This window comes from Phoca vitulina, unplaced genomic scaffold (assembly GCF_004348235.1).
Source record: "Phoca vitulina isolate PV1807 unplaced genomic scaffold, GSC_HSeal_1.0 scaffold2, whole genome shotgun sequence".
Lineage (NCBI taxonomy): Eukaryota > Metazoa > Chordata > Mammalia > Carnivora > Phocidae > Phoca > Phoca vitulina.
In genome coordinates, this window is record NW_022589705.1 from 58,304,054 (window position 1) to 58,330,218 (window position 26,165).

Below are 26,165 nucleotides of genomic sequence, written 5' to 3' on the forward strand. Positions count from 1 at the left end.
TTTGGTTGGGGGTGGGGAGTGGGGATTTGGTTCTCTTGGCAAGGTTAGGTGTTCCTAGGGATTGGCGTTCTGGATCCTGGGTCAGTCTCTACCCCTCCTGCTTGCCCGCAGAGTTGTTCTCTACTGCACTGAGTATATGGTCGGGGAGAGCGAGGTTTGCTCTCTGGATCCTGGCCAGAAGCCCACATGGCTAGGACTGGGTATTGGAAACCTTCCCCTGGGTCCCAGGTCCTTCACCAACATTAAAGAAGGCTAGCTATTCAGGGCCAGAGCATAGCTTAGTGGGAGAGCAGGTGCATACTCCATATGTAGTTAGCACCCCAGATAGCCATGAACTCAGTTTTCCAGTGGCCACAAGTCTTGATTTCTAACTTGAGAGACACCATAGAAATATCTTTGGAAAGGAAAGGAACGGATATGTAATTCCCAAGACCTAGATCTGATTGCCACACTCATGCACGAGCTCCTAAAGGTTAATGACCCTGCTTCTCAGCCTGGAGGTCCCAGCCCCAGGGTCTCTGTCCTGTGCGTATGGCCCTCCAGCACTGTGGTCACACTGCCTCTACAGCATAGGGGCCAGTCTCTCAGCGCAGAAGCCCTTCTGTTTCTTCTCTGCCAGAGGACACCTGTTCTTCCTTCCAGGTCCTGCGTAAATGTGATGTTTCTGCCATTGCTGCCCTCTTGCTCCCTGGGGCTCCTGGTTCCGTGCCTCTGTTGGGGTGCTGCCATGGAAATAGTAAAACCTGGGTCTCTCCAACCAGCCTGGGACTCTTTCAGGGAGGTCCACTGCTTGTTCCTATGTTTCCGGTGCTTAGCGCACCCTCCGCCCAGGGTGCTGGGACCCAGTGGCTGGATGCACTGCCAGGTGGACTGGGTCCTGCGCATGCTTTCTCCTGTGTCCCTGAAAAGGTGCCTGGTTCTACGGACACAGGCACATACAAAGAATCTCTTGCAGCGGGGCCCCGAAGGTTTAGCAGCTGGAGGCACAGTCACCTCTCTTACCCCGCCACCCCACCCCGACCATAGCCATTCAAGGTAGAGCCCCTTCCCGAGATGACCCTAGAGAAATTCACTGCAAAGGAGAGGGTCACACAGCATGAACCTGCTGAAAGAACCAAGGGCTGGAATCGAGTCACCAGAATGTTCTGTGCTGGCATTCGCCAGCACTGTGGCGAGGAGACCGGGGAGATGATCCACAAGGAGATACTCTGGGGCCAGCCAGCTGGATGTGAATGCTGGCTGTTGGGTTATAATGAGGAAAGGTCATTTTGTGCAAGACCAGTAGTCAGGAAAACCAGGGCTCCAAGACTGGCCGCATGGCATCGTGGTGGGAGAACCAGAGCTCGGGGTTGCTGACCCCTGGGCCGGCGCTCATTCTGTTCATCCTCAGTGGGAAATATCGTGGCTCCAATAAATGACTTCAGTTTTCTTATTGTCACTGGGGTTAATTTTTGCTTCATTTGTCTTATTGGAGAGATTTGAGGTTAAAAATCAGAAAGTAGATACAGTCCTGTTTTATCTTACCTTGAGGATTGTAAAAGACCCCAGTTTTTTTTCCCCTCTTCAACCTTGAAACCCATTACCTATTGTAAGGGTCAGCACACATTTTCTGTGAAGGACCAGATAGTAAATATGTTAGTCTTTGTGGGCCATCTGGCCTCTGTCCCAGCGCTGCCACAGAAGCACGACCCAGCTCTGGACAGGGTACACGTGTACCGATAAAACTTTATTTACAAAAACAGGCAGCAGGCCGTCTGTGGCCGGGAGCCATAGTTTGCCAGCTCCTCTTCTCGCTCAGCGTGGTGGCCGCGCTCTCGGGGTCCTCGCACTGCCCTGACCCCAGCCTCCATTCTGGGTATACGGTGTGGTGCAAGCCACCGAGGCTGGCCCCGGGACCAGTGAGATGGGGCTCAGTCTTCCTGTCTTTGCGTAGGGCTGGGGGTGGAGGCGGGGGAGGCGGTGTGTGCCAGAGCTCTGCATTAGGTCTTGGACGCTGCCACTGCTTTCATTCGCCACACTTCCTCCCTTTGTTTGGAAAACCATCGCCTGCTGATTCTGCGTCTCTGTCTCTGTCTCTGTGGGGCAAGCATGCCTCATACCTCTTGAGAACATTCGCTGAGCACCTCCCGTGAGTGTCTTGGCACCAGATTCACAAGTCTGTGGGCCTCTCGCCGTTGCCGTCTGCCCAGCCCTGTCCCGGCTGCTCAGAGAGGTGCGGGGAGAAGGGGAGGTCAGCTGGGGCCTTTGCTCAGACAGAAATCAATGAGTCTTCTGCTGATCTTTGCACAGAGTGGACCTTGGTGGCTGTGTAGATTGCTGATGGTATGCAGAGGTGACCCCAAGGGGGGGACGTCGTGTGCTGTCCTCCCTCTAACTGGCGACTTCCCCACCATCCAGGAGGAGGGGCCACCGCCACTTCACCTCTCTCTGGCCAAACCTGTCCTCGTCTAGTGCCCACGGAGGGTCATGACCCTCGTGGGCTCATTTCCTAGGCAGCCAGCTGCCCCTGACGTGGAGCTCTCTGGGGGGTCATGCCGTCAGGGGTGGCCCAGCTCAGCCCCCTGAGGACCTCCTGGGTGTGTCCCAGACTCACATTGGGTGGGCACACAGAAGGCTCAGGCTCCCTCTGCCCTCGAGTTGGTAACCTCAGCTCCAGTTCTGGCCCGTACCTCCCATATACACACACGCAGAGAAGCCTCTTCCCTGGAGGGGCCAGACAGAGGCGGGGGAGGAAAGCAGCTGTGCGAGCCACTGACAGCTTTGTTCCCGTGGGTCACAGTAGTAAAGAAAAAACTTTGCCTCTGATGAGGTGCATGTTAAAGGGGAGGGGCGGCTAAAGCTCTCCCTCCCTCACCCAGCCAGGTGGTCAAGTTCGCGCTCCAGGGATGAGGTGGACTGCGTTGACGGACGTTGGGGGGGTGGTCAGTGGCACTCGGGCACACCTCGGCCCCCTCTCCCCAGAATGGGCTTAACAGCATTTTCCGTCAGCATCTGTGTCCAAGGAGCAAATTGGATTGTCTACCACATGCTTTTTACCATGTGTAGAATTAATGCAATTTTATATTCACTCAGTTAAAGTGACACACCCCACAGGCAGATGACACAGGCCCCTAGTAATGCAAGTCGTCCGTCTCTGTGGCCAGTCGATAAAACCTACCCCTCCAAGCCTTGCCAGGCCAGGGGCCCCATGAGTGAGGAGGGATGGGGATGTGTGGAGTGTCGAGTCTCTGAGCCACCTGAAACTTCAAGTGCCTTTCCCAAAGGCCTTCTGTGAAGACAGAAGGCAGATTTGGCCAGTGGTAAAGCAGGTAGCATTCTGCGGCTTACAGAGCGGTCTCCGGGCTTCCCTGTGAGGAACCTGAACTCCATGTCACCCACACTCCTCCACTTTGTCAATGAGCAGCCCACGGCTCAGGGAGACAAGACAGAGCTCCAGCCCGAGTGCCCTGGGCTCTGGAGCCTGGCCGTTTGCCCCTGTCCACAGCTCGTTCTCATGTGTGCTGTCTCCCGGGCTCGCCTCTGCACCCGGAAAGCCTGGAGTTAAGTCTCGGCTCTGTTTCCCTGAGAGTCCATGATTTCTAGTCAGGGAAAGGCAGCTTTGGGGAGCGTGAGGTGGTGCTGGGTGAAGGAGTGGTGAGTTTTGGAAATATTAAACTTAGCATGTAGCTCTTACTACTTTTCTCCTTAAAAAAAAAAATCACTGCGGTTTTTTTCTATTTGACTTTTAATTTTAAAGAGCTATCCTCTCTTTTCCATAAGAGTCTTTAGTTTATAGAGGACCAGCTTGGTCACCCCGTTGGTTCCTTAAACTCAGAGGTGTTAGATGTGTCCACCCAGGGGCTGGCTGACTGCGGCTGTAGGGTCCGCGTGTTGGCCAAGCCTCGCTGCCCTCCTCGGGCCCTGCCCAGGATGTACACATGGGGTGGAAGGCAGTGCCCGTGCCCTCGAGCGGCGGATGCGGCATCTCCCAATCAGACGCAATGTCTGAAGAGGACGCCCCGTGTTTTGGAGCACACCATGACTGGGCAGAGCAGACTTCTCGAGGGAGGGTATGTGGGCTTTCAACAGGCTAAGGAGGGTGTTCCTGGCAGAGCAGGCCTCGCTCCTGCTTTCCTTGTAAATGGGCAGCGAGCGGCCACGGAAGACTGGGGACCTTCCACGTGCCTAGCGCTGTCACCTGCACCACCCCACTGTGATGTCCCTTTCCCCTTATGAGGAAAACTGGATTCACAGTGTGCCCTGCAGGAGCTGGGAGCGGATGCCAGGTCTGTGTAACTTGACGCTTCCCCCATCGTGCCATAAGCCCATCTACCTCTCGAGGATGGCTTCAGGTGAAGTGCGGGGACTCAACCCGGCTGTGACCTGGAGGTACGGGTGGCTTGTGCTGACACTCTGACATGCCTTTCGGCAGAGACCATGGATCACTTGTGCCTGGGGGTGTTCTGCTCCCCTCCATGTCCGTGACAGCAAAGGCTCTCTCACTGAACTCTCGGTGTCCAGTGTTTGCTTCGATCACACCATTGCCAAGCCTCCCCAGGCCCTGCTTAGGTGGCTCTCAGAGGCTGCTAGACGCTACCCAATGCTGGGATTGCAGGAAAAAATAAGGAAGTGCAGGAATTGTGTATCTCCGGTCAGAGATCTTGGGACTGCCAGAGACAGAGTGGCAAGTCCATTAACAGGGTCTGGGGCAGAATGAAGGCCCAGGCAGGAAGTGGGCACGTTTGCTGCTTTCTTTTCCCAGATTCGGTCACAGGGTTTCCTGATTGGGGTCTCTCCCGGGTGTAGGCCTCCCTGCCGTCACCCCATGGGGGGCAGTGCACTGCAGTGGAAAGACTTCTGACCAGTCAAGGGACCTCAGTTCTCATCCCAGCTCCCTGTTGGCCTACATTCTCCAGCCATCCTGGGCCTCAGTTTACCTGTCACCTTCTCTTGGACCCCATGGCATTTTAAATGGACACGAGTTCATTTGGTCACATCCTCATCCTTCTCCCCAGCTAGCCTGGGAGTGTCAGGCCAGGGCCAGACGAGTCTGATGCCCCTCCGTGACCCACCCCCAGGATATGGGGCTGGCTAGACCCCCGAGGTCAGCATCCAGAATATGTATGTGGGTGAGCGACTAGTTGCACCCCCACATCCTTCAGCCTCTAGGATTTGTTCCTTTCTGCTCCTCGTGCTCCAGGTGTGACACGGAGGCGTCACTTGCGGGCTGTTAGAGTAGTGGGCCAGCTGGAGCTCTAGAATCAGACTTGGAGGCTGGTTCCACCGCTTAATAGCTTTGCAAGCGGCTTCACCCTTTTGAGGTGTAAAATGGAGCGACTGATAGCCTTTCCAGCCAGGAGTCCAGGGTTACATGAGCTAATGCAGGTGACGTGTGGCTTCATTATTATCCCATTATCACATTTCTCTGACGAGGGAAGTGCAGTCAGTGGCTGAGTCTGGATTTGAACCCAGACCTTGTTTCTTTACCTACAATGGACAGGAACGTGATTATCATGAAGAGACCCCTGCGCTGGGGTTAAGAGATGTGGCTCAGCCACCAACGAATTCTCTATGGTCTCGGACAGGTCACGCCTCTGTCCTGGGCATCTCTTTTCTCCCCTGTAAATGAAGGATACTGAAGAAGTGATGATCTGTCAGGGCCACCCAACAAACAAGTGTCTGTGGGCAGGTATAGCTCTCCCCAAGCTTCCAGTGGGACCCCCAACTCCAGTCTAGCCCAGGACTCTGCAGATGTCTCTGCAGCCTGCTGGGAGGGGGGATTAGGCAGTTCCTGAGACGGAAAGCCTCCAAGGTCTAAGTAGAGCTGGACTCGGCCTCTTTTTGGCCAAACAGCCTTCCAGACACACCTAATTTGGGTTCTTGTAAAGCTTTCAGCGAGTAGAAGCCAGGCAGGCCCCATGGGGGAGCCGTCCTGTTGTGTGGGAAAACTCATCAGTACCATCAGCGTTATGATTCCCTCCTTCTCCCACCTTCTGCCTCGATCCTCTCCCCCTCCCTGCCACATCTGTTCAGTTTGGGGAAGAGAAAAGCCCAATATCCCAACGAAGGTCAAAATCCTCAAACAAGATCCTTCTTGGTCTGCCTCCTATGTAGCCTTTTGACCAAGCGGGTAACGAGTTGAAAAGACCATAAAGTCTGTTTTCTCTGCACCTACCTGTTGGTCTCTTGTTGAGAAGGCAGGGTAGGAGAGAAACTCCTCTTACTGGTGCGCTAAACCACAGGGCAGCAAATTCTGTCCCTCCTCGTGGAGATGGAAACAGGTCTGTTGTCATCGCCATCTTAACAGAAGCAAACATTTTCAATGCGGTGCCCTATTCTCTGAGGCTCCTGAGAATGTGCCAAGTGTGCAGGTCCCCTCCCTGTGCTGTTGCACACCCTCTCGGGGACCGGGTCCAGACACAGATCGAGTGGCAGACAGCTCCAGGCTGAGTGGACGTAGCAGAGACACGGAGGATGGAGCTTTGGCTGGATGTGGGTGACCATCAGGAATTGATAGGCTTCTGACTTCATGGAAGAAAAGCTTTCTGGCTCATAGAGCTCCCAGTAGTGCTGGGGGCCATGCTGGGAAGTACACGAGCGGAGCTTGGTCAACATCTACCCTGGGGTGGGAGAGGAGCTCCGTGCCCTGGGTACACGAGTGTTGAGATTCATCTGTACCTGTCTTGAGATCATGGTGGGGTTTTCTCTCTGGGTAATTGGCTAGCCTGGGCCAGGGTTCTCTTGTCCTCGGTGTTCCAAACCCCAGCTCCCAAGTCATGGGGAGGAGACTTCTGAGAAGGCTGCTCCCTCCCCAGACTTAACAGCCCACTGCCCGCCTCTCCCTACTGGCCAGAGAAGTTGCTGGGCTGGCCTGGGGCCTCACTCACCAGCCACCCGCTCCCAGCCCCTAATACTCATTGGCCTTTGTGTTGAGGTGGCTGCTTCGAGGCGAACTTGTACCACAGCCACTCGTTTGGGGACAGTTACTAGAGTTCAGCAGGGAGCTTCTGAGGGAGGTAGAGAGGTGAGGCACACGTACCAGCCTGCCCTCTGAATGTCGGGGGGCCTAAGCAGCCATAATCCAGGGCCAAGAGACAGCTTGGAATGGCCCTCCGGACCTGGTCTCGAGCAATGGCCCTTAGTAGGCGTTGCCACTGATTGGGACCCCCTGTGGGGGCCAGACACTCTGGGGTGCTTTCCATACATTTTCTACCGTCAGCTGTCGAGTCAGCCGCTACTTGCCTCCCCTGGCTCGTGGGGCCACAGGTGTGGGGGACCTGCCTGGAGACACGCCGCTCTCGCTGAGGAAGCACCGTATCTTACCAGGGAGGGCCACGAGGGTTGGAGGGAGGAGGCGCTCCCTTCTTGCCAAGAGCTGAGAACCAACAGAAGGCCTTTTGCCCCCTCTTGGCAACTGGACCTCACCCTCGAACCCTCTTCTTCCGTTCTTTTTATTTTTCTTTTTTTGGGGGTTGGCTTTGAATTATCTTATTTTGTTTACATTGCACCCAAGTTTCATGGTACAAAAGACTTGCAGGTGCAAATATGTCCCGCCTTCATTAGCTTCCCCTCCCTTTTTAATTTATGTGATTTCAATTTTCCTTCCCTGTACTGTTAATTAGGGGACCCTCTAATCAGCGCCATTATCACAGTGGTATTCATGTTTAGGAAAGCCGCTAAACAAATGCTTGCAAAATTGCTAAATGGCTAATTAATGTCTGTTAATTAAGAAAATTGCTCATGGTAACAAACCATGCCGTTGCTGGCAGCCGCTAGAAAGACACACACTTGTTGAAATTAGTAGCGTGGCAGGTAGGGGAACATCTGCTCCGCAGAGCTCTCCGGAAGTGAGCAGCCCCTCGCTTGGCCAAGAAACTCCAGCCTGTCCTCAGTGGCGCCCCCGGCTTCCTGGACGGCCCCCGCCATCTTTCCCGGCACACCTCTTCTCCATGTCTCCAGGCCCACGGCCTGTTACCAGCCCCTCCGCCCCGCCCCGGCTCCGGACTGTGTTTTCTGAGCAGGTGGGGAGGCTGGGCAGCCTGGCTCTGAGAGAGAAGGCTGACAAAGAAAATCCTACCTCTGTCTCAAAGATACTCTCTCCCTCTCCTCTTTAATGTAATTTCCCGCATCCCCCGTGCAGGTTTTGGATTTTTCTCAAAAGCAACTTCCAAGAGTAATAGCATGATCGAGGGTTGAGAAGAGTGAATTAGGGCATGCTCCTTGTCACCAGCCCCCAAGTCCGGCTCCGAACGTCCCAAGTAGGCAGGAAGGAGCTTCCAAGATGGGCCTTTTCTGTTTTTTGATTGACCTGCAGTAGGAAATACACTTGACACTGAACCAGTATACACACATGCACGTATGTATAAATACGAAGAGACGTTAGTGAAAAAGATTTGCCTTCGTACACACAGAGCTGTTGGATAGTTTCTGTTTTTTTATTCCATTCCGGGTTTTTAGGAAACAATGGTTGCAACCCACTAAATTGATTTCACCATCCACTAATGGGTTGCAACCCACAGTTTGACCAACCCTGTGGTTTAAGTGAATTCACCTGCCCATCTCTTCTGGGGGAGTCAAGGTCAGCATAGCCCAGGGCTTCTGGGGTCAGCTCGGAACCATGAGTGGCTCACCGCCGGCTGGAGTGGAAAGCCCAGCCGTTCCACCCAGCAGTCAGGGGCCTCCAGCCCCGTCCCCCTGCCCCTCTGCACATGCCTGCTTGAGCTCTGGGCTGCAAGAGTCCGGGTGAGCATTGGGTCCATCAGGCATCCCATCCTGGCTCTGCCATCTACCGGTTGTGTGGCTGTCGCCAAGTTCCCTCATCCCTTGAGACCCAGTTTTCCTCGTTGGTAAAAAGAATGAGAAACCCCACTTCATGAGGGCATTTTCAAGTGAAGGTGAATTAACAGAGTTCACTGAGTGGGTGCTCGGTAACCGTCCATCCTTTTGTTCCCTTGTTTGTTCAATCTCTGGCCCAACCTGACTCCTCCTGTCTATCCTCGTGCACCCACCAGGCCTCCCTCCCCTCAGTAGACCGGCCCAGGAACCCGCATCCTGCCTCTGTCCCCCTCCAGACCGGAAGCTCCCCCAAACCAGGGCCTTGCCAGGCTCTTCCCACTCCCAGAAGCGGCCCTTGCACGCTTCGCAGAGCAGGGGCACTTGCCCGTCACAACCAGCGTATTTAACATGGCAAACTCCGCTCCAGCCGTAGACGGTGCCCGGGCCCCTGCTCCTGCGTGCTTCCACGGAGGAGCTGGGTGTTACTTTCCGTCCCTGTAAACCGCCCCGTGAGTGTGCTCATCGGCTTCTCTCCCGCCCGCTCTCCGCGCCCACCGTTGAGCCTGCGACCCAAGCAGCTGCGCGCACCTCCCCGCCAACCAGAGCCCGCCGCCCGCACGCCCGCCGCCTGCCCTTCGTTTTGGTTTAATTTTTGTTCTTTTAAGCTTCTGCGCTTCTCCATGTGCTGTGATCTATAACCTGCCTCTACTGTCTGGCCTCACAGGGTCCTCCGGGGTCACAGCCCTCGCCGCACGCACAGCCTCCACCTCACAATCCCAGCAGCATGATGGGACCCCACAGTCAGGTAAAAGCACTGTGGCTCGCCCGCCCGCCGGGGGGCGCGGGGCACAAGGAGGACAGAGCCAGCAGAGGAAAGACAAAAATCAAAATGTGCTCTAGCCATTGCTTTTGAGTCTTTACGGACAGATGATATTTAAAAAAAACAAAAACAAAAATACACCCCCCCACCCCCACCCCCCCAGATAGTCTTCATTCCTTGGACATCACACCCAGCTTGGATATGAAACCAAAAGAAAAGCAAAGATATTTCTGTGACCTTGTCAGCGGCCTTTGCGTTTTTGTTTTTTCCTCTCTCACTTTTGGTTTGGTTTTTGAGTTCGGTTAACCATTTGTTCGTGAGCGAAGCTGCATCCCTAGCCTTTTTCTGTGCGCACTCTCACTGCTGAGATAAGCTTTCCTGCCCCTCGTCTTAGCCCCTTACCGTTCTCATTGTGCTCCCCCCTCAGATCCTTGCTCCCCTTCCCCACCCCCTTTGTCGGTGGTTTCTGTGTGTGTGCGCGCGCGTGCGTGTGTGTGTGTGTGTCCAGCTTTGTCCGCACACCCTGAACATTTTGTGTAGGAGTCCCTTTCTGATTGTTGATTTGCCCTTCCCGAGAGCAGAGTCTTCTTCCTTTGCCCCACACCACTGTAACTGCTCTTCCGCACCCCGTGCCCAGGCCCAGCCGCACTCTCCTGCCATCCAGACTAGATGTCCGTGGGCACACGTGGAGTCAGGAGCCGCCCGTGCCAGGCGCATCTGTCGTTCCCTCTGCCCAAAGGAAGTTGTGCCCAGAGGGAAGAGGCTACCGGGAGAAAGAGAGTTGAAAAGATGACTAGTTGTAACAAAACTGGACTTGGTGGCGTGGAGCGCATTCGTGTTTGTCCCTGTGCAGTAGCGCAGGCTGTCATTGAACTAATTCCCTATAATTGCAGCCTTTTATGTCACCGCGCTACGCAGGCGGCCCCAGGCCCCCGATCAGAATGGGAAACCAGGTACTGTACCTTTTCATGTTCTCTCTCCCCTCACCCAGCCACCCTTGCCCCCCGCTGGACTTTGACCCCAATGAGAATTTGGGGAAAGGATTTGGAGGTGAAGGGACAGGTTTGAATGTGGGAGGTAGCTTACAGGCGGGTCCCCAGGGAGGGCCCTTTGTCCGCTCTGTGTCCCCGGTATAGTCCCTTTGCCAGCATTGCATCTGCCTCTCCTGGTGGGCTTTGGGCAGCCGGTTCGAGCTCAGAGGGCAGCAGCAGAAACAGCCAGGCTGAGAATGCAGGGTTGCGGCTATTCTAGAGAAGGTGGTAATGCCCCTGCCCCCTCCCTTCCAGGCCCTTCTTGGAAAAGGGTCTTCCTCCTTAATGAAGTTAATTGACAACGTGCATTTTTTCCTGGAAGCTTTTGAGAATTGCCAAGGCTGGTAAATATAATCCTGCTATTAAGAGGAGAAATGGCCCGTAGGAATGCTTAGATCAGGAGCCTGGATGCAGCGGAGCAGGACATTTGTGAGTTTTTAAGCAATGTCTGCCTGTTTTCCCAGACCCAACTCAAAACAAGAAAGGATTTGTTCGTGTAATTAGAAAAGTGGTCTGCTGACGGGGAGGGCTTCTCAGCCTGGGGTTGTGTGCCTTATGTTGGCCCATTAGGGTTGGCAATTCTTAGGTGGTCTGGAGAAATCGGCCCCTGTGCCACCCTCCGTAGTTCAGCCCATCCAGGAGAGGTAAAGATAAAATATCTTTTGAGGATTGATGGATTTAAAAGAAACTTAAAAAGAAACATTAGGGAGATTTCTTTTCATGCCAAAATATTTTTTATGTATGATTCTTAGAGTGCCCTTACAAAAACCCTTCAAAAGATGTGACCGCATCACCAGCGCGTCCAGCCCCTACTGCCTTTGGAACTTGGGAGTTCAGTTACCAACTAGAGGGGCCTTATTGTTTCTGTTCTCGGGGCTCTGCAAGGAAGGCCTCCCAAGTGCAGAGCTGCAGGGCCTAGGAGAGACGCTCATAGTCAGGGGCCTCGAAATTTTAGTGTTAAATTGCCTATCAGGTTTCCAGTTATTTTTTTCCCTCCAAAAGTCTTTTGTTTCCTCTTTCTCTGACGTGAAGGAGAGATTTAGACAAGAATTAGAGACCCACCTTTTTGAACAAGGAGGGACCCTTGGGTATGTCACAGACGAGGAAACAGAAGGTCAGAGTGAAGGAGGGACTTCCCGGAGTCCTGCAGTAAGCCAGATCAAGTTGGTCTACAGCTCCCGGCCCAGTGCTGTTTCCTCTGCCCCTCACCCAATTCAGTGAGCTTTCAGAGTTGTAACCGCGCTGCCCCAGTCAGCACGGGGGCCTCTTCTGCCATCACGTGTGTGGGCCCCAGCAGCGCCTTCCCCCACAGCGCACCCCGGGGCTCTCCTTGGCCTGAACGGACCTCTGCCCCATGGCGAGAACTGATGGCACCCTTACCATCATTGTGGCTTTCCTCCAGCAATTAAGGGACACGAGAGGAAACATGTATGTTCCTATTTATCAATTAAACATGAGCAAGTGCCCAAGACAGCAAATGGACAATGAATCCGACATCTGCATCTCTCGTTACAAATTTGTAACCTTCCCGCCAACCCCCTCCCCCACCATTGGAAATCTATACCGATTTCCGGTTTCCTGTGGACTCAAGAAATGTTTGCCCTCCAGGGAGGGACGTGCCCCTCTCAGGGGTGTTGCACCTGGGGGGTTCGCGGAGAGTGCCTCCATTGGGTCTGCGGGTTGAGCAGAAGCCTCTGCCACCCCAGTGAGCTGAGCCCCTCCCCGTGGCAGGGGGAGGGGCAGAGGCAGCACGCCTTGCTTGGGTTCATGGGACCTCCTGTGTTAGGGCAGTGAGAAGGGCACTTGGGGGGGGGGGACAAGAAGCTAAGGACTGTCGACCTGTCCCCTGAGCCTTACAAGGCCATCCTCCCACCTGCCTCCCCGGTGACAGGTTGTATATAGAGAAAGCGTTGCTGTTTTTCAAGCGAGAGTAGGTGGGTGGGTGGTGAACAGTGGGCTTCAGCGGGGCTGAGAGGAAGACTGGGACCCGGGTTTGTCAGGCAGCCCTCCCGTACACGTCCCAGAGGAGCCCCCCGCCGGCCCAGGGGCTGACGGGGGCAGGCAGCTGAGTGACCGTGCAGACGCTGCTGGGATTTGGCCGTTCCCTGGGCAGACGCTCTAGGAGAGGGCGCTGGCCTACTTCCGGGAGCCCGTGGGACGGCCCCAGAGCATCCCTTTCCCTAGCAGGCTCTCAGAGTGCACACGGCATGTGCGTGCAGTGCCACACACGAGCCGTTCTTGTGCTGCTTGCTTAGGTTTGAAGGCTTCGGCCTTCTCTGTGTGAGACCCGTTATCTTGGTCACGGCCTGTCTGCCTTCTCTTGTAGAGGGGGCCAAGATCGTCCTGTCCCCAGCTCAGGGTCACCCCAGTGAGGGTTGGAGGGAAGTGACGCCCAGACTCCCTCTGAGCCTCCAGGCAGCCCTGCTCTGCTCCTGGGTCCTGACACAGCAGGGTGAGGGGAGCCCAAGGAGGAGCTTCCTTTGAGAACTGTCGCTGTCCTCACTGGGCTACCTGGCGAGGGAGTGACTGCCCTACCCCCACGGTGCTCCATCAGGATTATAGGTGGGGGCATTCTATGACATGGACGGTCCCCTGTCCACCTCGACATCCTGGGATCTCCCAAACCAGACAGCCTCAGAGGCGGGCCTGCTTTTGTCCTCCAGGGTCCTGTAACCGGGGTCTAGAAATATCCCACACCCTCAAGTGGGCAGACAGAAACCAGTCAAATGATTCGGAGCTGGGGAGCCTGGGGAGAGGAAGCAGGGCTGGGAGAAAGCGAGAGGTCAGAAGAGCTAAGACCGGGGGCTAGAGAGACAGACTGTGAGCACCCCCAGGCCCTGGAAACAGCAGGTCCTCCCAGGTTTGGGTGGCCGACCACAAGCACCACCACGCACTGGACACACACACACAGCCCATTCTGAAGCTCGGGACAGCAGTGAGAACTAGTCTCTTTGCTTACCACCACCTCGTTCCACAGCTGCTTTGGAGCTCCCCGCTGGGCCATCCCCCCCAGCCGCGGTGAGGGCTGGGGATGGAGGGGGGTGGCTGTCCCTGTCCCAGGGGCCCGGCCTCTGAGAAGCACTGGCGTCTGCAGATGGGAAAAGGTGGTCCCTTTCATAGATGCTTTCCCTCTCAAAGGCAGGGGCCTGTTTTTAGTCCTGCTAGAAGCACACTTTTCCTTCCAGCTCTGCTGCCTTTTTTTTTTTTTTTTTCTTCCCGATTGCTACTGAAATCACTTCAGTCCCAAGTAAATCACTTTTAGTAGGTTTTCACGGCAAGTGTGCCAAGCATTCACTCAGAAAACCTGTGGCAACCTTGTCCTCACCTTCTTAATAGTAATCACACCAGCGTCTGCCCCTTGCACCAGGCTTTGGGGAGCAGGTTCTCACTCAGCCTTCTGCTCCCCCCTCTCTGGAAGGCCTCCTCTTCACCCCTGGGGCCAGAAGGGGGCATTTCATGTGGAGGACAAAGATAGGGAGTTGGGGGCCCTGAGTGCTCATCCTGGCTCTGCCACTAGGTGATTGGGGGGCCATTGGGCCTCTGGGCCTCGGTTTCCCCATCCAAACCTCGAAGGCTACCTCCTCCCCCACGCCCCTGTAAAAAGACCCCTGTGTAGTGATAGGATTTTTAGCTGGGGGGGGTCTCCTGGTCCCCACACTTTAGGGGAGGGGATAGGATGAGTTACGTCTCCACGGGGTGAAGGAAAGACAGGGTGTGGCTTAAAACACGCTGGCCGGGGTCCGGGAGGTGAGCGCGGGGGGCAGGCTGCCGTGGAGGGGTGTATGGCAGGCGGCGCGGCCGGGGCACAGCCCCGTGGAGACAGCAGGGTGTGTGACAGGTCCTGTCCTGCCCATGCAGCACCTCCTGCTGACACCAGCTCCCTCTGTCTACCGCTCCTGGGGATGTCGCCCCCAGCCCCAGCCAGCAGGTCAGGGAGGCCATGCGTGGCCCCAGAAGGGTGGTGGCGGCCGGGGCAGGCGAGCGTGTCTCCCTCTGTCCCCCAGCCACTCAGCGCAGCTCTCACGTCTCTTTCAGCCTCCGGGAGGAGTTCCTGGGACCCAGCCACTGCTGCCCAATTCCATGGATCCCACCCGACAACAAGGTAGAGGGCTGGGCGGGGCCGCCTGCGGTGTGGGGAGTCTGTGCTGTCTGCCCCCCGCCGCCTCACAGCTCCCCTGCTCTCTCGTACAGGGCACCCCAACATGGGAGGATCAATGCAGAGAATGAACCCTCCCCGAGGCATGGGGCCCATGGGGCCCGGCCCACAGGTAACCCCCTGTCTGTCTGTCCAGCTCCCTGGCCATCTGTGTGCACCCGCCTACTCTCCTCCTTCCACAGTCTGTCCATCGTTCACGTCACTCAGCTCACAGGGGTGAGGGGAGAGGACACGGCCGAGTCCCCAGCTGCCCCCTCTGCCCATGGCTGGGCTGGCCCCCCACACAGCCAGGAGCAGCCCCCCTCGGTAGGCAGCAGGCCAGGTTGAGGGGCCCTCCGGGAAGCTGAGGGAGTGGGTCAGCCAGGTGTTGGCAGATCTTCCGTGGGAGGCTTTTGAGGAATTTGGAAGGTGGAGGGTCTGGTGCCCGAGCAGTGGTGTGGGTTCTCCAGGAATCCCACAGCCTCCTACCCCAGGTAGGTGAATTCGAACTGGCTCAGGGTCCTAGTTTGTTGCGACCCAAAGGCGGCACGAATGAGAGGCAGTCCTAGCTCCGCCTACAACTAACTCACCGTTAGTCTGTCCTTGGGTGAATCATTTGACCTCAGGGGGCCCTAGTAAGCCTCGGTCCCCCTGTTTGATGTGAGGGCAGGAGGAGTCTGTACCCCTGGTTCTCAGTGATGCCACCCCCGTGAGAGGAGACTAGGCTGGCCAGGGCCCCTAAGACCCCCTTACCCCCTTCCACCCAGAGCCTCTGCCCGTTTCAGGTCCCCAGGCTCCAAGCTAAGATTTCTTCTGCCCAGAGAGGTTCCATTGTCACAAAGGACCCCTCGGAAATCTCTGGGAGACATGACGTCAGGTGCCCTGTCCAGCTCTGCAGTTACAGCACACTGGTCACTCCTTGTGCCCCAGCTCCAGGCCCCACAGGGACAGGCTCCCACGGGACCATCAGGCAGGGGTCTGACAGGCCTTTCCTGTTCTCGAACCTTCTCACGGTTGCTTCCCACTCTCCTGAGTATTTGAATGTGGCTCTGTTTCCTGTAGTACTGTGGCAGAGAGTTTGCTGATCTGACTATCTAAAAGAAGCTGGAAGTCTAAATAAGGAGAAGGGAGTTTCATTTAGCGACATCGGGAGGCTTTTGCTGTAGGGTGTTCCTTCTCTTTTCTGCCCTGCCTGGAAGTCTGCTTGTCGTCGGGGTCCGTCCCCCCCATTCAGGGTGCAGATGTTTGCATTCTCTGGGCCCCCTCCCCAGGTTTCCGGTTCCCTGGGGGAGGAGGAGTGCTCCCGCTCCCAAGCTCACAGACACGTGCCCGCTCTGGTAGGGAGAGGTGTCTGCCCACACCCAGAGTCCTCCGCGCCGTCTGGAGTTGTATTTCCAGCACACCCAGCCCACTGCCTTCTCCTCGGTGGTGGCTGCAACATCTGTGGTGCTGAAAGATTTTAGGGAGGTCCTTGTCTTCTCTTGGCCCCCTAATCCTACAATGAAGTAAGCCCACACCAATTGCAGTTCTGGTTTTCTTGTTTGTTTCTTTGTTTGTTTTCTTTCCTCAAATCCCCCAAAGCTTGTGTTTTCACCAGTTCCTTTTAAGCCACCAGAGTGGCCCCTTCCTGCCATGTGGCTGTCTGGAGCTGACCTCTGCCGGGTGGCTCCGCTGAGGAACTCGTGGGAGGGGCTGCAGGGTCTGAAGCAGAGCGTTGCCTCTCCTGGGTCAGGAACCTGTAGGTCCCTCAGCTGCACTTCAGAGATGCTCTTGGGGTGGATGAGCAGTGACCTTGGACTTCCACAACATCCTGGGGGATCTGGGGACACAAGAGGATCTAGTGGGAAGGCCCCCGCCCACCCCTCTGGGTTCTTGGAGGCTCAGCAGCTCCATCTGTAAAATGGGCAAGAGACCAGCATCTACTGTAGAGGAGTGCTCAAAAGGGGAGGCTCAAGTTCCGGGCGTGATGTTTGCCATGGGGTACTCCCAGTAAGCAATGTGTGTCTTCCAACTTGGGGGCTGAAAATCGGTGTTCAGGACTCTCATTGCCTGGGTTTGATGATTGCTTTGAGTAGTGTGTGTTTTTGTTTCTGTTTTTTTTTTCTTTTTTCTGGCCAAGGCCATTAGCAGTTTGTTAAGCCGGTAGTAATTCTGAGGTTCTGAAAGCTGGGAATGGATGTCAGCAGACAGACCCAGAGCAGAGTATTCTGTAAGTTTAGGACTTCTTCCTGGCTTAGCAGAGCCCCTGACCAGCAGTCTGGCACACTCTTGTGGCATGCTTTAAAGAGGGGAGGCTCCTAAAGGCTGAAGTCTTACCAAACAAGGCCTCTTGGGTCCAGTGTGGCTCTCCTGATCTTGCCACGTGGTGTGCAAGGGTGTGGCTCTCATGTAGACCCTGACAGGGGTGACCCAGAGGAGAGTGAGGAACTAGCCCAGGGATGAGGCCAGTTGATGCACCCCACCTCCGCCAACCTCAGGGGCTCTGGAAACATCTCCCTTGTTCTTTATTTGACTTCACTGTATCAATAGGGAGACCCTAAAGTGCTTTGCCCATGTCTCCTGTACCCGTCTGGGTAGAGTGCAGTCTTAAATTCCAGGGCCAAACCTCCCTTAGAGCAACCCAGAATGTGTGCCCCAGCCCCTCACTGGGGGCAGAAGGGCCTGGCCTGGTGTGGGACAGGTTTTGGGGTCAGCCAGGGAGCAGGTACTGCAGAGTCTAGAAGTTTTGGACCCGAAGGCTGAGGGCAGGACCACCCCATCTCCTGCCCCCAGGCCTTTCTGGCTGTCCCCTGAGGGCGCGCTCTTGGTCACTCCCAATGGACAGGAGAGGGATGAACTCAGAACTTAGTGCTGGAAAACAGGGTTCCAGCCGCAGCTCAGCGCAGTTGGGCCTCTAGTCCCTCATCTGCAAAATGGGCAGCCGCGTGATCACCTTACAGGGTCCACTGTAGGTCTGGTAGAAACAGCCTGAGGGGCCTGCAGGGTGTTCCACAGACCCCGCTCCCTCCCTAGAACACGGGCTCGCGGGGGCGGCGGGGTGGGGAGAGTCCTGTCTCTGCCACAGCCTGGGCTCTTAGAAAAGGAGGCCAGCCTCTTCGGGCAGCCTTTATAAGCACCACTGTATACACAGCGCCGTGCTGAGACCAGTCACAAAGGTGGGATATCATCAGCCTGTTATTCCAAGTGGGGAGTAAATTTTTAATAGCCAGTGACCACTCCAGAACTTTCTGAAGAAGAGGTACACTGTAGTCTTGGGGCTACTTTATAGATTTCAAAGCCCGATGGACTGACATTTGCACTTTCTGAGCCTGTGCTGCGTTTTAGCCTAAATGTCACAGAGGACCCAGCAGACCAGGCATCGCCCTGCCCCTTTCCCTGAGTGTCTCAGGCAGGTTTTACTCTGGTTTGGTGAAATGGCCAGAGCCAAAAAGGAGGTAATACATCCACTTAATTATAGTCTTTCTTTAAAGAACTATGTCGGTATCTGATGGGAATGTTTTGGCTAAGTTTCAGAAGTGACTCCCATTGGAATGAGCCTAGAACTGCAAGGGCTTCTGGCCGGGCTCCTGTGGACAGAGCACAGGGCCCCCTCAGAGATGCTGTGGCTCATAGACCCCCTGGGTGCCAATGACTAGCGCTTCTGGTGTTCAGGCTGGGGATGGAATCCACACAGGCTAGCATCAGATCGCCATCCTAGCTCGCGTGTGTTTGAGAAAGTTCGCGTGAAGGATAAACCCTGATCTCTAGGGACAGTCCTGTGCCACCCGGAAGAAACTGCATCTCCCTGCTGGTCCAGGACAGCCCAGCTCTTTCTTGGTTCTGAGGCTTCTGAGTAATGGCCTCAGCAAGAAGGATCATAAACCCGGCCAGAGCGGCTAGGGGCTGGGTGGGGAGAAAGTGGGGCCACTCAAAGCACCTTCCCGGTGGGGGCCCATAGAGGTCCCCAGGCCCCACATGATGAGAGGGGGATGGAGGACAGGACCCTGCTGCCCAGGAAACTGCCTGGACGGTGTGTCCTAAAGGCTGGAATGTTCTTCCCCTGCTTTAAGGTGAAGATAGTGCTGGGTGGGCCGTGGGCAGCACCCAGAAAGACTGGGAGCTCGGGGAGTTGGAGCAGGCCCCAGCCCTTCATTGTTCCTGACGGCAGACCAGAGCCCTCTGCCCAGGGTCTGGGGTGTGAGGGGACAAGGGTGAGGGAAGACAGGGACCACCGCCGTGGATGTGGCCAGCCCCACAGTGCGCTGAGGGTCCCTCCCATGCGTCTAGCTGCCCCGTCCGTGCAGAGCCATGCCGACGGCACAGGAAGGGGGCATCGGGCTGCTGGTCACCTCGCAGTCCAGTGCTGTGGGCTGGCGGACATGGAGGGAAGAGAGCCGTTTCTGGAGGAGCCTGTGAAACCATACCTCCAAGCCGTCTATGAGAAGGCTGCTGTTTCTGCTTTGAGAACTTCCCCCCAAAGTTGCCCTTCGGCCCTACTTTCACCCCTAACTCAGTGTGTGCCTTTGGGCAAATCTGTGGCCCCTCCAGTCGGGGAGGCGTACGTGGCCCGGACGGCCTCCCTCTTGGGAAGCGGCCGTGCTGGCTATTTGGGAGGCTCTGGAAGGTGAGATCGAGGTAGGAACTGGCGTCCCAGAACCTCCCCCCCGGGGGGGGGGGCGGCACACTGCATGAGCGGGCCTGTTCCCAGAGTGAGCACCTGGCATGTTCTCTCCTGTCGCCGCGTCCCGGGCTCCACCGGGCTCCACCAGCCCCCAGGCCGGCCTTCCGCTGGCCCGCAGTGGGCGGGAGAGGGAGCAGGGCCGCGGCCGTGGCCCCTGCAGGGGCTCTGTCTACACTGTGAGCTTTGTGGAGGGATCGCGGAGCTGCACGTGGGGCTTCGGAAGGGCCCTTTAAGACCCGAGGTTCTGTGATGCTTAAGGCAGCATTAAGGGCTTTGGTGTTCGTTCTGCTGCTAACATCCCGGATCAGAACACACCTCCAAGAGCTGACAGAGCACTTGAAAGCTCTCGTTGCGTTTGAGCCTCACGGGGCTGTGGGGCTGGAGGCTCTCTGTCCCCATGGCGGCTGCGCCAGGGGCTTTCACTCTGCTTCTGCTCAGCGTTTTCATCTTTCAGGAGGGGACCGCGATGGGGCCATTGTCACAGCCGTGTGCCCAAGCCAGGGCTAGCTGTTCTGTGCTCCGACCTCCCGTCTGTGGCTCTGACTGCCGGCCCGAGCCACTGTGCATAGAGACGGCCTGGCTCCTGCACGTCCCGGGGCTGACGCGGGACCCCTCTGGGGCCACCCCGCTCTGCCTCCGCGACTCCAGGCCTTGCTCTCTGCCGGTCGGCCCGGTGCCGTTCCTGTTGCTGTCTACACACTGTGTGTCCTTTTAGACTCCAAGCTGCTGTCAGGGTGACCAGGCAGAGGACGTGGTCCCACGGCTTTCAGGTTCAGGAGCCGGGCCTTGGCTGAAGAACCCACCCCCAGCGTGATGTTGGCTCTGAGCTGGTCAGCTCGGGGCCTTTCACCAGATGTGTGGTGGGGAGAGTGCAGAGCCAGAGGCTTGAAGACCCGGGTTTAAACCCCAGCTGAGTCACTGGCTTACCGATTCCGGGCAGATCTTTCTCCCCTCAGACCCTCAGTCTCCTCTTCTCTAAAATGGCGTTGTTCTAAGGATGAGCCAGAGACTGTACCCAAAATGTGTCATGTGCTTCCTCTGCCGTCAAATTCCCACCACCCTTACTTCGGTCAGATTCTACAAAGGCAGAGCTTAAGCTACAACCAGGCTCATTTTACTCTCTGTTCATTTACTTGATCACTCCTTCATTGACTGAGCACCCAGTCTGTGACGGCTGCTGTGTGGGGTGACGCATGCAGATCTTTCAGATACAGTCCCCACCTTCAGCAGGTCCTCAGAGCCCAGTGGCAGAGACGTGTGGCCACGGCCATAGCCCAGCGTGGCAGGGGTCAGGGGATTACAAGGCATGATGGGGGTCAACAGTTAACCCCAAGAGGTGTGCAGGGAAGGCTTCACAGGGGAGGTGCTCTTCGAGCTGGGTTTGGAAGATGTGTAGGAGCCCAAGTGGAGAAGGGAAGCAAAGTATTTCTTTGCGAAGAAAATAGCGTTGGAAGTGGGGTAGCAGTGACAAGAGGTTCCTGATCCTGGCACTCTTGTGACCCCCCGCACCCTGCTTGGGGGGAGGGGTTGTACTGAGCTGAGGAGGGACTCTTCCCTCAAACCATTGGTGACCCCCCCCACACACCCCAAGAGTTTTCTTCCTGCTTCTCCAGCACCGTGTATGTCGAGGGCCCCACAGGCTGGCCCCTGAATCAGGCAACCTGATCCAGGGGTTGGGGGACAACCCAGGTGTGGGGCAAGCAGGGGGCAGTGTCTGTACGTGCTGGACCGTGGGGACAGCCAGCGGCCAGGCCCCTCATGGTTCCTTCCCCTCCCACATTCAGACCCAGCCCCCGCCCCCAGCCCCGGAATTTCTGAGGTGGGTAGTGTTCACCAGTCGGCTCTGTTACAAGTCCATTCCCTTTCCCCGCCCAAGACCCGAGATGTGAGGGCTTGCTGAACATTCCCATGCTTTTGAGAGAACCATCCCGAAGCCTCCCTCTGTGCTGGCTTGTCATTGTGGTCCCGTCACGTGGTTCCCACCCCCTCACCTTTTTTTAACGAATATGTTATTTTTCTTCCTCATCAGATCCTTTCCACAGACTAATCCTCTTGCTTATATTCTGTTTGTCTTCCCTCCCTCCTTCTCTCCGGTTCCCCTTCTCCTTCTCATAGACTGACCCTTGGTTATCGTTGCAGAATTATGGCAGCGGCATGAGACCACCACCCAACTCCCTCGGCCCCGCCATGCCCGGGATTAACATGTAAGGCACAACTGACCTTGCTGTTGGCTCAGAGCCCGCGGCTCGCCCCCCCCCGCCAGCCCCCCGAGACCCTGGCGGACAGAGGCGTCCCGGGCACCTCTCCGGCCCTCCGCCCTCCCAGCAGTGGCGTGGGGTGGGCGTGGCGGCCGCACTGTGATGGCGCCGCACGGTGCTCTTCCGAACAGCCCGGGAGGTGGGTCTCAGCACCCCCCACTTAGGGATGGGGAACCGAGGCCCAGAGAGGTGAAGTACCCTGCCTGTGCTCACATGGCTCTAACGATAGGGTTGAGATTTGAACCCCTGTACAGCTGACCACCGACAGCTCTAGTCCTCTCGTCCCTAAGCCCCTCGCGGGGCTAGGTCCCCGTGAGAACCTGTGTGTTCCCTTCCTGGGAAAAGGCACACACACAGGAAATCTTAGGTACGTTACACATTTTCCGTATGATTTATAGGAGCTTGTAGACTTCCGCCCACGGAGCTGCCCGTTGCTCCCCGAGAGCCAGATGGTGTGTGAGGGACTTCCTGTTAGTGATGTCAGCAGTCTCGTTTTGGCCCTGCTGGCACCCCCCGTGGGGTTGATAAGACCTTGTTCATGGTCGTCCTCTGTCTCTCTCCCTCTCTCAGGGGCCCGGGAGCCGGCAGACCCTGGCCAAATCCTAACAGTGCTAACTCAGTGAGTACCCAGGTTGGATGGGATGGTGTGTGCCAGGGAGGGGTTTCTAGGATACAGGGTAGTCCTGTCCCCAGGTTGAAGGTGTCATCAGAGGCGGGATGCAGCAAGACTCCCCCCCCCCCCCCCCCCAGTGTCCGCAGGGAGGAGCCCTGCTGTAAGTGGAGGCATAGGAGTACCATGCTGGGGCCTTCAGGGTTCCGGGCCCAGCCCTGCAGAAACTCTGACGGGTGAGCTGAGGGCTCGCTCAGAGAGCACTGTGCACCTAGAAACCTCTGGCGAGCCTCTCTTCCCTGGCAGGGCTGGCTTCCCGCACTCAGAGGACAGAGCTGGGAAAGGGCTCCACTCAGAAGGCCAGAGGGCTGGGGAGAAGCTCCCGCTTTGCCGTCCTCTTGAGCTGGAGGCTCTCCCATGTCCACGCCCCTCCCAAGCTCCCTGCCAAGGCTCTCAGGATCAGTTCAGTGTGGGAACTGGGCTTTGTTCACACCGCCGGCCCTCCCAGGGACACGAACCAGGGAGCCCACCGCCTTTCCCAGCAAGAGGGGGAGTGTCCCCAAGTGGATTGGGGAGCCCAAGGGCACTCTGAGTATCAGAGGAAGTGACTCTGACGCATGGCTCCCCCACCTCTTGTTTTCAGATTCCATACTCCTCCTCATCACCTGGTACCTACGTGGTAAGTGGGTGTGGGTGTGGGGCATTGCGTGTCCAGCCCCATGTGACTGAACGCGCAAGAGAACTTTTTCCAGGGTCCCTGTCTCTTTCCCCTTCAAAACACGTTCTGAGCACACGTTCCAAACTGTGCTAGAACCTGCTGTCACCATACAGGTGTCTGTACCTTCTGGTGGCCCAGAAGTCCCCCAGCAAGACCTAGAGTTAGGTCCCCATCTTGGGAGCTGACCAGTGGCCCAGCTGGTTTCCATCACAGGCCTCTGGTTCCACCCAGTGCCATGGCTGCCTCTGGGTTTGAAGAAAGGATGGGGACGGGTGTCGGGGGCGGGGAGGGCGTCCAAGTCCAGCTCCCCCAAGGCTTAAACACTCAGACTCTGCTTGAGCTTTAGCAAGAGCCGAATACCGGGCTGGGCCCTGCGTGAGCCCTCACCTTTGATGTCTCTGGAGCTCGGTGGCTTCTTCCCACCCGTATCATTGTCATGGGTTTTTGATGGCCATTTTTATCTCATTTCCAGGGACCTCCTGGTGGTGGTGGCCCCCCAGGAACACCCATCATGCCTAGTCCTGCAGGTAAGAAGGCTTGGGGAAAGGGTGCCATTGAGGGAGGAAGGGGCCCCAGAGGGGCCCAAGTGGAGGGCCAGAGCTTATCAACTAGTCCTCCTGAGCAGCACTGCCTCCACCAGGTATCTTGGCGTCAGGGAGTTAGGAGGCAGGAGGCCCCTCGTGCCAGTAACCTGTCCTGTGGCCTCAGCCAGGTCATTCCTCCTCTCTGGTTAAAGGATGGGGCAGAGTGGGGGAGATCCAGGAACAAGGGGTCTCACTGTCCTCGGCTCGCACCTGTCCTGGCTGTGCATTTCTCTAGGTCACTAAAAAGGGGCTTTGGAATTCTGGCATCCTGGGACCAGGACCATATAACATGATGCCTCTTGAGTTCCTAGAACTCTTGGCTTCTGGTCCTCTCTATAGGAGATCGCTTCTCCCTCTTTCTTAGATCAGAAGAGGGCATGCGTGCACACATGTGGGCATGCACACACATGCATACACACACAGCATCACGTTTGTGTTTCTCTCCCAGCTGAGAATAACACACTGCCATCTTGAAGGAATTCCACCAGTCTTTATCTACCCAGAGAATAAGAAGTGAGAGGTAGCTGGATTTCTCCCTGAGAAATAGGGTGCCTGCTCCTGATATAAACATGTTAGCTGGTTTTCTAAGGAGACTTTTCTAGTTAATTGGGGGAGACGGAGGGGTCCCTATGTCCCCAGACTCCCCGACCCCCAGGAGCAGTGGGGGAGCGGGTGGCTGTGGTGTTCTGGCCCCCACTCCCGCTCCCTCTTTCTGCTGCTGCATTTTGATGAGCTGCATGACCTACATTCAGACTGGGTCACATTAAACCACTCCATATGTTAATGCGTCTCCAGCCCCATCCTTGCCGCCCCTCCTGCCCCATCAGCTTGGCAAGGTGGCCCCTGGGTAATTTGTGGCGTTTCCCTTTCCCCGATTTGATTAAAGCCGCTGGGTGGGATTGGGGGGTTGGGGAACGCAGGTGGCTGTCCCCGCACGGTCCCCGGCAGTGTCTGGGGACCAGATTGGGTTTGGGGTGGGGAGATGAGAATTCAGACCTGCCACCCCACCCCCCTTTGCCACGTTCACGCTGCTGTCCAGACGTCCTGGAATTCTTCGTTTCAGGGTTGAGTGGTTTTCACAGTTGAATTTTCTGTGATTAAAAACTTGGTGAATCTTCATTAAATACAAATTAGCCAGAAAATGGTGGTACTTAGAGGAGATTTTAGGTGATAAAATACAAAAGAATGAGTTCAAGTGCCACGAGTTTGTTTTAATTAAGAAATGAATTAATCACCCCGACTTGTGGGTTTCCACTGTTCTACAGATTCAACAAATTCCAGTGACAACATCTACACAATGATTAATCCGGTGCCGCCTGGAGGCAGCCGGTCCAACGTAAGTCCGCTTTCTAATAATTTACATATCAGATACCATAACAAATCATAATTAACTTCATCAGCTGAGGGGAAAGCAAGTTTAATTGATTTCAGCCATTTGTTACCAAAGATGAATAAAATAAACCGTCAGAAAAGTGATTAACTCTTGGGGAACTCAGTTCCCATTTTGTAGCTGGGAGAGAAAGGGGGATAGCGTGGTGCCCTCTCCCCTCTGGTCAGAGCGGGGCACCCGGCCTTACTGTGGGGATCCCTGCTGCTCCGAGTGGGGTGTTGGTGAGGGAAAGCATTAGGCTGCGGGTGGACCCGGGCCCCGCCCTGCTGACGGGCTGTGCCGCCCTGGGCCAGTCTGTCACCCTCTCGGGTCTAGAGCTGTGGGTTCCTGGAGCCCATCTGGACACCCACCTGCCCTGTGTCTCCAGCCCCTTTGGGAGCCCTGTGACTCCTGCACCCTGGGGCTTCTTGGCCTCTCCTTGTGTTCCTGCCTGGCTGGGAAGCCACCCTCTGCCCCCCCCGCCTTCTGGGCTTCTCCAGGTCCCAACCCTCACTGATGTCGCAGCTCAAATTCCACTTTGTCTGATTGCTGCTCACCCGCCACCTCTGTGTCCCCTGCCCTGTGCCGGATGGCCCTTTGACTCTGCAGCTGTGGCCCGTCTCCATCTCCCAGCCGGGAGCTCCCTCAGGAGAGGGCTGGTCTGACTCACCTCTGCAGACAGCTCTTCTGCACCAGGCGGGGGAGGTGACTCACGCTGGCCTTGCCTCGGGGAGCGTGTCTGGAAAGGAGGCTGCTGGGGGACCAAACGAACAGTCTGGACTGCAGAGCCAGAGGGTGGGCGTAGGGCCCCAAAGTTATTCTGGCCTTTTGGGGGTGCTTTGTTCGGTTTTGTGGGTTTGGGTCCTGATGTGACACCTGAATCACCACTGGGCTGAACACCGATCGGGGGTTGCCCCATGCTGGACACTGCACGTGTTCAGTCCTCTGGATGCCTGCTGGATGCAGGGGGACCCAACCTGAGGATCACGTGACTGAGCAGCATGGGAACCGCACTCCCTCACCCTTGCTCCACCATCCCTGTCCGTCTCCTGGGCAGCCAGCACCCCTATCACCCCTGCTTCTCATTACGGTGACCAAGCATCAGGTTTTAGCACTAAAAGCTCTGTGTCCCAGGACAGCGAGTGTCCAAGGTTTTGGCAGTGGATGCAGAAGGTTGGGTGGGAGGGAGCAGGGCTCTTGGAGCAGCCCCAAAGCCAGGGACTGAG

At 56.4% G+C, this 26,165-nt stretch overlaps 1 protein-coding gene across 4 annotated transcripts in view; it reads left to right on the plus strand.

Moving 5' to 3' along the window:
* Positions 1–26,165, plus strand: part of SSBP3 (single stranded DNA binding protein 3) — a 161,832-nt gene that overhangs the window by 125,962 nt on the left and 9,705 nt on the right. For 2 of the 4 annotated variants that reach the window (XM_032428271.1, XM_032428288.1), the window contains 8 exons: positions 10,468–10,527; positions 14,641–14,707; positions 14,797–14,873; positions 21,516–21,604; positions 22,229–22,277; positions 22,912–22,947; positions 23,459–23,513; positions 24,836–24,906. In XM_032428271.1, coding sequence (XP_032284162.1) covers positions 10,468–10,527; positions 14,641–14,707; positions 14,797–14,873; positions 21,516–21,604; positions 22,229–22,277; positions 22,912–22,947; positions 23,459–23,513; positions 24,836–24,906 — 504 coding nt within the window. Of the gene's footprint in view, positions 1–9,478; positions 9,560–10,467; positions 10,528–14,640; positions 14,708–14,796; positions 14,874–21,515; positions 21,605–22,228; positions 22,278–22,911; positions 22,948–23,458; positions 23,514–24,835; positions 24,907–26,165 lie in introns of all 4 variants that reach the window. The other 2 variants (XM_032428298.1, XM_032428278.1) reach the window with 2 other exon arrangements.